The following is a 10,600-nucleotide window of genomic DNA, read 5'->3' on the forward strand; positions in this document are numbered from 1 at the left end:
CCTCATTTTAATACTCGTTTTCTCTGACTCTCCGTTAGTGACTAATCCCTGTGACAGAAAGAAATGTGAATGGCTGTGCCTGCTAAGCCCCAGTGGACCGGTCTGCACGTGTCCCAATGGACGAACACTGGACAATGGAACATGTGTGGAGCTGCCTACTCCTACACTCTCTCCCATCTGTGAGCGAGCCAACACTGAAACTGCTCCTGTCTGCACGCAATGACATTCATGGCTTTCTTTATGACTGAGGGATTTTATCGTCCGCAGCTCCTCCCAGCGGTCCCTGCTTGGTCCAGTGTATGAACGGTGGCAGCTGTTTCCTAAATGCCCACAAGCAGCCCAAGTGTCGCTGCCAGCCTAATTATGGAGGAGACCGATGTGAGATTGATCAGTGCAGGGAATACTGCAAAAATGGAGGCACATGCACGCCTTCTCCAACAGGTGAGATATGGACCCTGCAAGTTTCATTGATTTACATAGAATGTTTCAGACAAGAACATTTATATTTTCAGCGTTTTAGTGTACACAAACTTACATATTTCCTGTGTATTTTATTCCCTATTGTACTGTACATAAGTAATATTCTGTTTTCATTTTCCTCCATCTTTCTTTCAAATTTTCATTATTGTCAACACAAACACTGGAGAGCTGTCAGAATGACAACGCTGAAAGTGAATCTTGTCACACGTACATACATACAGATATACAGATATACTTAAATTATAAGGAAAGATCAACACACGCAGCAGTTGACTGAGGTCAGTATTGTCTGTGTGATGTGATTATGACATATAGTTAAAGGTGAGATCATAGTGACATTAACTGTCTGTACCACTTGGATCTGATCCCCCCACCTTGCAGCGGGTGAAGGAAGGGCTGCCAGTCTATCACAGGGCAAACACAGAGAGACAGACATTCACATCCTCTACTTAATCATATCGCAATATAACAATACTAAGCAACAGGATCACATGTTTAAGTTATTTCCTACGAACTATGCTGCTAAACAAATCATATTTCATGTCTTTCCTCCCGCAGGCTCGCCTACTTGTCGCTGCCTGGCAGGTTTTACTGGGCCAAATTGTAACCTGCACACGTGTAAGGATTACTGCAAGAACGAAGGCAATTGTACCGTCAGTGCTGGAAACCAGCCAACCTGCCGCTGTCACTCTGACTTCCTTGGCGACCGGTGTCAATACAGTGAGTGCTCCCACTATTGATCTGACAAGTTGAAAAATGTTGGGAGGCTCAATGGGACCAATTAGGGAGCCGGTGTTGAAATCAGATGCGCCTTCTGTATCAGATATAAGACGTGGGTTTTTTTCAATAAAACTTTCACTTGTGTTTGTGTGAGCAGGAAGCTGCGAAAACTACTGCTTGAACAAAGGTACATGCCTCCAGAGTGAAAACGGCTCCAAACTGTGTCGCTGTCAGCACCAGTACACTGGAAGCACGTGTGAAATTGACAAGTGTCACTACTGTCGTGACGGCGAATGTATCCCCAGGGACAACTTCATGTCTACTGGGAGCTTCACCTGTCGGTAAGACTTACAGACATATATAACTGACTGTTCATCAAGGTGTCATGCGAGCAGACTCATTGCTGCACATTTTCTTTTTTCCATAGCTGCACAAATGGCAGAATCCAGCCCAGCTGTTACACCTGTGACACAAATGAGTATTGTGCAAGTGGCCAGTGCTCCATAAACCCCGTCACTCGCCTCCCGGAGTGCAGGTAAAGACCAGAGTGTTCATTTCCATATGGGTCAATATTAATACAAAATAAATCCATCCATCATTTCACTATGTACGGTGTGCAAATATCTCTTTTTTTTTTCCTCTTGTGTGTCTAGATGTTCCCCTGGCTGGGCAGGACATCGATGTGAGTCTGTGGCCAGCGGTAATGATAACCAGGGTTCAGGCGGACGTAAGTGGACACATCAATACATTACCTACAAACGCTTTTTTGTTGTTGTTGGCTGTTGCAATCTTTGATGCAGCGGCCTGATGTGGATACGTTTGTATGTTTCCAGGCACGGCTTCCATCGTGATCCCGGTGCTGCTGCTGCTGCTCCTGGTCCTCCTGGCTGCGGGTGCATTATTCTGGTATAAGAGAAGGATGAGAGGGTGAGTAGCAGCTCCATAGTGCACCATTCACAACACGAGACAGTGAAGACCACTTTGTCTTTTTGTACGCTTTCCCCCCCTTTCTTTGTGTGGCGTTTTTAAGTCTTTCGTTTATTTCCTGGGGCTCTACTTTGACCCTCTGCTCTGCTCCTCAGGTCTAGCCGGCACAGCAAAACCGGCTCCAGACGCTTGCGGTAACAGCTGCCAGGATTACACTTTTTCTCCATATACCCTCTTTGCATTCTGACGATTCTTCTTTATCTGTCGTTCCCTTAACCATAAGTCTTGATTGCCGTGCAGTGTTTGGTCCTGTGCTGAATGTTGCTCCATTTCTCTGATGTTCATGGGAGCTGGAGTCCACCGTATCCGTCCTCTTCAGTTTCCCTCCCCAGAGCAACTCCAGGGCAGATCTATTGAAAGGATGCACTGAATAGATCTGTCTGCATTAGCTATTAGCTGTAGATCTCCCATGCTGTCGTCCATCATATTGTGCCATATTGTACTGTGTTGTGATTTGTGCTGTGGAAGCGTCTCTCATACCGGGAGGTGGAGAGTCTGACAGCATTCTTCCAAGGTCAGATTGGAAAATGCTGCTTGAAAAATCCAGCATTTACTCAGATGTAAATAGGCGATGCAGATCTCTGTGACGTCCTCTAAAGGATGTAATCTGGGAAAAAAAAAAAACGGTTCGTGGGCAAACAGTCACGATTCCACGTCCACTGTGTCTGGATCTGGCCTGGGCTACATGAATGCTGGGTCTGTGTTGGTGCCTGTGCTCCAGCTTAGTGTTGATGGTGGTGAGACTCATGCAAGGCCTCCTCCCTTCCTTTGTAATGTGGTTGTGTTCCTGCTCACGCTGCTCGGACTCCACGGCTCTTGAGAGAGAAACAGAACATAATTGTGGCTTTTCCCATTTTGTGTAGGGCCAAAGGCTTCCAGCACCAGAGGATGACCAACGGGGCAATGAATGTTGAGATTGGTAACCCCGCTTACAAGATCTACGAGGGCGAGCCTGACGACGATGCCGGGGAGCTGCTCGATGCAGACTTCACACTCGACCCAGACAAGGTAAAGAACGGACAAGACCAGGCATAATCGCACAAAAAAACAAACAAACTGAAGCTTATGCTTTATGTAACGTTTTTTTTATTTGACCTCCTTCCAGCCAACCAACTTCACAAACCCCGTCTATGCCACCCTGTACATGGGCGCTCACAATAGTCGCAATTCTTTGGCGAGCACAGACGAGAAGAAGGAATTGCTTTCACGCGGAGATGAGGAGCCTCTCGTGGACCCGCTGGCATAGACTGTCCATCCGTTGGCCTGGATCATCCAAACACACACGTCTTCTGCCTTTTGAAGTAAAATTAAACTTTAAAAAAAAAAAAAAAAAAAAAATCGATAAAAAGTGTGAGAGAAAATTGATAAAAAGGGTGAACACTGTATAAAATGTACAAAAATGAAGGACTACTTTTGTATGTGATTGCAGTATTATATTTTGTTCTTTTGAGATTTCTCTGGTCAAAAACAAATAACATTTTCTATGAGAGATTTTTAATTTACACTTTGTCCCTTACCCTTTACCCAAATAGCCACTACCTCTGTGCAAAATGAAATGGAAACAAGAAAATCAGAAGAAAAGATGCTATCATTGGAGCAATTTTAATTTTTTATTTTTGTATGAATTGTATAGAAAAGAAAAAGACATTGTTCCATTTCACCAGTGCCAACTGTCTGTTGTTTGTGTTGACTTTGAGCGGGAAAGGCAAAACTCAAAGTTTTCTGAATTGGTGTCTTCTGTTTGTCTTGCTGCGTTTCACAGCAAGGTGATGTGAGACCGGTTCGTGATAAGCACCCTTTGTGTATAGCACATGTAAAATGTCAATACCAGGTGGCAACTACAGTATTTCCACTTTTTTTTTTTTTTTTGATGCTCAGAGAACAATGTTCATGAAATGATTGTTTTGTCTTCCTTGCACAGAATATCACATTTCTCGGTATGCTGTCAGCTTTACACTGTAAAGCAGATTTTGGTTTTCATCGCGTAACAAGTCGGAGTTCATGTGTTGCTGACGTGAGAGGGTGAAAGGCTCGTTGGTGTGTGAGTGTGACGTCGGGATGAGCGAAAATTGGTTATGGGTTAAACATTCCAGACAAAGTGAGGAATGGAGGCTACGGATGTAAAGTGATGGACGGGGTGACGGCCATCGCTGCGTGTGTGCGGACACGAGGCTGTCCGCACTGCGGTGGCCCGTCGTAAGGGTCTTCCTCCAGAGGGACAAAAAAGTCGGCTGCAATTAATAGTAAAAATGTGAGGAAGGAAAAGATTTAGCTGGCTCTTTTTTTTTTTCTTTCTTTCTTTCACTTCTCCCATCCTTTTCTTTGTTCAATCTGCAGAAACCAGATCATGCCTGGCTTTGTGAGTGAATATGTCTTTTCTGCCTTTAGAGGATCAAAGTCTGTACGTGGACAGTTTTGTATTGGCTCAGTCTTAAGTGCATTATGTTCATCTGGTCCTTAGCGTTTCTCTTGTTCTTTTCTGGAGCTCTCTTTGGTCTCTTATTTTCGTCTGTGCCCTGCTGCTGCTAATGCTACCGATTCTGGTCGCTCTGACACGTCCTTACGCTCAGCCTCTGTCCCAAAATGCTGCTTCTGTCAGAAATGTGTCAGCCATATCTTAATGCATGTGAAAAGTAACACAAGTCTTCAATGTAACGACAATAACAAGTTTTTATTTTGCTTACCTGTCAGCGAGTGTTATTTTAAGCTGTTGTATATGTTTTGTCTTTAATTGAGAGAGAAGTACAATCATTTTACGTAAAGGACATTTTTGCAAAATCATATGTGCATTTCTGTTTTGATTAGTTTTTTTGTTTTGTTTTTTTTTTTAATGAAAAATGACACATAGCTTTTATAGTACACAATGCATGGAGGCTCAGACTTTCTTCTGGAAAGAGAATAATGTTTAATTTTTGCTGGAGTACTTTACAAACTAAATAACAGATATTGTTATAAATAAAATTTTGAAAATTGTACAGAAAACAAACCGCTGTCTTTTGTTTACAATAAATCGTGACGAGTCTTGAGTGAATTGATACTCCGTCCAGTGGACATTACGGTGTGGTAGCGGAGTAGAGCTGTTGCCACACATTCAGAAGGCTCATGGTCCAAGTCTGCATGTTCTCCTGAACAGAATACTGTGGTACTTTCCAAGTGGCTCAGTTGGATAAAGCAATAGAAATGATAGATGGGCTCTGCAGTTATATAAAAGTCAAAAGGTCTGTGACCAGAAGCCGCTCCTCAGTATGCTGCCTTTGAAGTAAACATGGTTGTAAATATATTGGAATGAAGAACTACTGATGAACAAATTAATTCAGATTGTCAACTTGATGAAAATGTCCCTGTTGGCTGCAGTAGGTTACCATGCTAATGACACCGTCTGTGTGTGAACGTGTGACGACCGACGATCAAATGTCAACGCAATCTTGCACTTCGACACAAATCATTTTTCAAAATTGTGCAAAAAATAATAATAAAAAATAGCAATCTGCAAAATTAAAATGAGAAAATACTGCGATGAGCCTGCGTGGGCTAATAACATATTTTATTAGAACAGCAGGATACACATCAAAATCAGACAAATGTCAATCTAATACGGTTGTGTACCGAAAGAAAAAAAAAAAAAAAGAAAGCTGAAGATATTCTTTAAGGAAGGAGTTTATTTTTAATTTATGATTATAACCTGTGTCGCAAAACAAACTTTCAAACAACTCCAACTGATCATATCAGATAATTAACGCAAAAGGTTTCAAAGCCATTCATTCAGGGGCCACAGGCAGGCCAAGTTAATCTGGGGTTCAACAGTCACACAACAGTACAATAGTTTCTCAATCAACCACTGCAAATGTAGGACAATCTATCGAAAATAGCTTTTCTAAAACCCCAAAAGATCAAAAGTTGCTAAGAAAAATCACAAATTAGTTATGCCATTTAAACAGTTAAATAAACAAATTATTCCCCCGTCGTGTTTTGTTGTAATGTTTACACTTTATGTTTACCACAAGCGGTTTTAGAATTAACACAACAATGACTTAAAGCGTCACAAACCGACACATATACTGTTTGTGTTTGGATTTAAAACCTGAATGGACATTCTCTCAAAGTCTTTACTTGATGCCTTTGGCCTTCAGCTCATTTTTGACTCTGCTCAGGTAGTCAGGGTCGGGATACCCATAGCTGTGGAAAAAAACCCCACATGTATTAGGTAATAAAAAAAAATCAATGAAAAAAGACTCAATCAGACTCCAAACAGAACTAAAACAGCAGAGGGATTTTGTTTCTGTACCATTGCGGTCCTCCTGACGTTGACGTCTTGTGGTGAATGTCATTCCAGGTCACCTGGTTTTCTGCCCCAGTCGTTCTGGACATTCCAACAGTGAAAATGAGCTTCTGGTGAAACGCTCTGTCCAGCAGACGTAGCACTTCCCGTCCCTCTTTGTTGTCTGGGAGATATGCTTGTCTCATAATGCCGGAGTATTGCTGTCCAGGGTTGGGGTGTTTGTCCTGTAAAAGAAGAAAAAAAAAGAGGCAAGATAAATACAATCTAAATAAACAGACGTGCAATCCAGCAAATGAAGGGTTGTTTTACCGTCTGTATTCCACTAGGAATATGATAGGAGATCTCTATGGTTTTACAGTCTGGGAAACCAGGGAGGGGTGAATTAAACGTTCTTGACGTCATAGTTCCTTCTGGCTGGTGTCCTTCAATCGTACCAAAGACCTCTCTGCACACGGGACAAACAGGCCCCATGCTTTCCTCTGCCAGTTGCAGACAAACCTTGCAAAATTCATGTTTGCACATCAGCTGTTTCTTATCATTAAAGGCGTCTCTACATATTGGACAGTTATCTTCTTTGTCATCTGCTGCTGCTGCTGCTGCTGCTGGTGGTGCTGCTGCTGCCCCAAATCCTGAACCTGCTTCAAATCCCCCAATTATCTCAAAATCCACTGAGCTCCCTTCAAACTCGTGACCACCATTCATGTTCTTCGTCAAGCGCTGGTTTAGGCTCATGGGTGACGTGGCAGTCTTCTGGTACAGACGAAGAAGAGCTCTGATGGCGTGGCTCTCCATGGAGACGTTTCCGTCAGCTTCGTTGTAGAAAGCCTTAACAGTGACTCGGCCTGGAGCAGCCACTGCTTCTTTCAAATCCACATTAAACTTTGCTTTGATGTCGTCTATCTTCTCCAGGAAAGAAGTCGTCATCAGCTTCCAGCTGCTCTCCTCTACACTTAGACCTTCCTCAACAAGAGGGTCGTTGATGGTCATCTTAATCGTCAGTGACGCGTCTTGAGGTGCTCCCTCATACTCGCCGTCAGAAATGGGCGCGAGTGTTTGAGGCTCTCCATTTAACAGGTCACTGACAGTATCACAACTAGCGGAGGGCCCGCATACAACCAGTTGGTCAGAGACTGAATAAAGCAAAAGCTTTTGATCCTTTATCTTGATGGCATCCAGCACCTTATTCCACTGATCTGAATCGAAATACTTGAGAGGAAGAACTGAGCTGGTGATATCCAGTGACAGGGCCAGGGTTGTGAACTCATTGAAAGCGTTTTGTGGGTCTCCATCTTTCTCCTTCGCTTCAAATGACACCGTCAGGGTTTCTGCCATCTCCACTCTGTTCTTTCTCTTTATTTGCTCAAGTTCCTTCTTGTAAATTTGGGTCAGATACCAGTACTGACTCACAGGAATGATACCACCAACCATATTTTCTTCTGCAGTAGAAACAGAACTAATCAGTGCTTCTGGTTGCTCTTGAGCTCCTGGTTGCCACTGGAGAGCTAGTTGCCTCTGAGCTCCTGGTTGCTCTTGAGCTCCTGGTTGCCTCTGAGCTACTGGTTGCTCTGTACATACTTGAGCTTCATACACTGGGAGAGAAGAATTGGTTGAAGCATCTTCCGGCAGTTCACCATGCGCTGAGGGCGTCAGGTAAATAGATGAGATGGTTGCAGCAAATTCAGTTTTCTTGACCTTCCGTGTTTGTCCACACAGCTTCTGAAGCTGAGCCACGCCTTAAAGAGGAAACGAGGACAAAAGAAAAAGGTGTCACAAAGTGAGCCGATGGCAAGGCGTGAAGTCAAAAAGCAGTGGTACGGCACCTGGATCTGGTTTAAGCTTTATCTGGAACGTTTCATCGCTGAAGGCCTTCACCAATTTGCAGTCTGACTTTTTATCCCATGTGTTGAACCAAGATTGGAGAAGCTGCTCAACATCTTTCTCGAGTTTGGGAGGTCTTATGGAGTTCAACCACTTTAAAGAGAGAGTGAGCAGCACCTCGTCGTCATCCTGCAGCGAAACTAAAACCTAGAGGTGAAAACACGGGAGTGAAACTCTTCATCACACAATCCGGCTCTCAAAATAAAATGTTTATATGATGAGATAAATAAAATACGTCTTTGTCTTTTGACACAATGCTAGAATAGCATATTAACCAGACGCTGAAGACAACATGTCCAGGGTAATATTCGACGTTGACGGTGAAACATAAATGAGTCATCTGAGAAAGAAGAAAGTCCAGGACTCCCTTTACAGAATTTATTGAGACTGTACCTTTAATTACCAACACTAATAATACAATAACATCATATGGAAGACATGCTGGATTTGGTTGGCTGATTATGAGGGTTACATCTTCCCGCTTTGTATGAAACCGTCCTTTTTTCTTTGCCTTGTACATTGTGGTGTGCGACGCCTCGCCGAGCCGGTATTTCAGTACATCCAAACTGTCTAACCTTGAACATACAAACTTGATTGGCGCGTGAGCTACCTTTTCTTCTTTCTTTTTTTTTTTTTTACCCCTCTCTTTCTTTTATTTTTTATGTTTTTGTCCCCTCTGGCCTTAGGGTGGCAGTGGGTGGGCTTCTATTTGTTAACTTGTTCATGTCTGTGTGCAAATAAAACAAAAAATAAATAAATAAAGTTCTTTAAAAAAAAAAAGAAAGAGAGAGAGCACGAGAGAAAGAAGAAAGTTAACACATTTCCAGCCCCTCCTGATGCCCACACATTCATTCTAATGAAATCCTCCAGAATAAAAATCAGTAAAAGGCCTCGAAGGAGTTTGAATAATGTTAAATTGCAGAGACATAACCTAAATGTCCAGACATCCTCCTACAGGTTCATACTTTCTCTTTCTCTTCCCATAAACCCGGAGAGGCCTGCCATTAAATAATCTGCTGGATTAACCGTGTCACACTTACCGCGACAGGAGGGTCCTGGTCTTCATACTGGACAAGACATGAAATATGACAACTTTAGCCCATAGAGACGACATTTGCGGTAACATGTTGACATGGACAGATTAAACCCCACGCAGATTAACACCGTGAGGGTTGGATTACTGGACGTTACTCACGTCCATGGGCTCCACGTCGTTGTCGCCTGACATGTTGACTCTTCTTCCTTCACCAAGAGGAGAAAGAGAGTTTCAGGTCTTAAAAAAACGAGCCGCGAGTTGAACCTTCGGTGTTCGGATGCGAAGTCACACCGAGTTCAGTCGCTTGAAGCAAGTTTGAAACTTCACATCGCAACACTGGGACACAGATTCGGTTCCTATTTAAACACAAATTCACGTCCAAAGACTTGGTGACGCATTTAAACTCACCGACTGCAGCAGGTCGCTCGGTGAGAAGTGAAAGTGAAAGCAGTGGGGTCGTTTCTCTCTCCCCAGCAGCTCCTCCTTCCCTCACAGACCTTTGGAGTGTCACAGTTTTAAACTCCAGCGTGTCAAACATGCGGTCCGCGGGCCAAAACCGGTCCCACAGAGGCGATTCCACCGTGTGCTGAGGCACATATATACCATATATATATATATATATGGTATTATCACTAAAAAGAAGTGATTTTAATGGTTCACATTAGTAGAATTTAAAAAAGAATAGAAATATTTAAAATAATGTATGGAGCCCCTAAAAGGTTCATGTCGGAAAAAAAGATGTTGAAAAAGTTTCTTGTGTGAACAGGATCAGATTGTCATGTGCAAAAGATACAAGGCTTCGGTAAAGTTCGGAAAGATATTCAGAGATTTGGACTTCATCACACAAACGACGTGTCTTTCCGGTTGGCGTGAGGTTCTCGCGACGCTAAAGGCTCATTTTTTATTAAAAAGTCGCTCTCTTTGGAGCAGGAGGAATAACACTGGTCTCTGTGATCAAGCCAGCCGTGTGATCGGTGTGCAGGGGCCGTCTGCAAATTACAAACCGCTGCAAAGACGAAGGCAGACACTTCAAAAATATCTGTACACATTGTAAAGAATATATATCTAAATATACATGTGTATTTGTGTGCACCTGCAATGATGTCCTCACATCAACGGACAATATTGGTATATTAGAGTGTATATATCAGTAGAATATTACAATTTACAAACACAGGACAAAACATTTTAACAATGAAACTCTGCATGCATGGAGCATC

General features: G+C 42.9%; 2 protein-coding genes across 2 annotated transcripts in view; one reads left to right on the top strand and one right to left on the bottom strand.

The window, feature by feature from the left end:
- Window positions 1–3,558, top strand: part of LOC308108061 (low-density lipoprotein receptor-related protein 1-like) — an 86,986-nt gene extending 83,428 nt beyond the window's left edge. The window contains exons 82-90 of the mRNA XM_080460733.1: window positions 39–179; window positions 268–441; window positions 1,039–1,200; window positions 1,358–1,541; window positions 1,628–1,735; window positions 1,854–1,927; window positions 2,034–2,127; window positions 3,051–3,195; window positions 3,293–3,558. Of these exons, the coding sequence (XP_080316859.1) occupies window positions 39–179; window positions 268–441; window positions 1,039–1,200; window positions 1,358–1,541; window positions 1,628–1,735; window positions 1,854–1,927; window positions 2,034–2,127; window positions 3,051–3,195; window positions 3,293–3,433 (1,223 nt within the window). The 3' untranslated portion in view covers window positions 3,434–3,558. The remainder of the gene's footprint in view (window positions 1–38; window positions 180–267; window positions 442–1,038; window positions 1,201–1,357; window positions 1,542–1,627; window positions 1,736–1,853; window positions 1,928–2,033; window positions 2,128–3,050; window positions 3,196–3,292) is intronic.
- Window positions 3,559–5,697: 2,139 nt separating this feature from the next.
- Window positions 5,698–9,883, bottom strand: LOC308108062 (uncharacterized protein). The gene is made up of 7 exons (XM_080460734.1): window positions 9,789–9,883; window positions 9,540–9,586; window positions 9,385–9,411; window positions 8,287–8,491; window positions 6,776–8,199; window positions 6,473–6,690; window positions 5,698–6,363 (listed from the first exon to the last, which is right to left on the bottom strand). The coding sequence occupies exons 2-7, from the start codon at window positions 9,570–9,572 to the stop codon at window positions 6,294–6,296; spliced, it is 1,977 nt and encodes a 658-aa protein (XP_080316860.1). The 5' UTR covers window positions 9,573–9,586; window positions 9,789–9,883; the 3' UTR covers window positions 5,698–6,293.
- Window positions 9,884–10,600: the final 717 nt, after the last annotated feature.

Source organism: Lipophrys pholis, assembly GCF_963383615.2.
Source record: "Lipophrys pholis genome assembly, chromosome: 4".
Lineage (NCBI taxonomy): Eukaryota > Metazoa > Chordata > Actinopteri > Blenniiformes > Blenniidae > Lipophrys > Lipophrys pholis.

What these genes read in the sequence shown, in the direction of transcription:
- LOC308108062 (XM_080460734.1), bottom strand. Translation starts at nt 9,572, where the DNA reads ATGTCAGGCGACAACGACGTGGAGCCCATGGAC. An exon ending in ACGACGTGGAGCCCATGGAC is followed by an intron (nt 9,412 to 9,539) that starts GTGAGTAACGTC and finishes TGTCTTGTCCAG; the next exon opens with TATGAAGACCAGGACCCTCC. An exon ending in TTCCTAGTGGAATACAGACG is followed by an intron (nt 6,691 to 6,775) that starts GTAAAACAACCC and finishes CTTCTTTTACAG; the next exon opens with GACAAACACCCCAACCCTGG.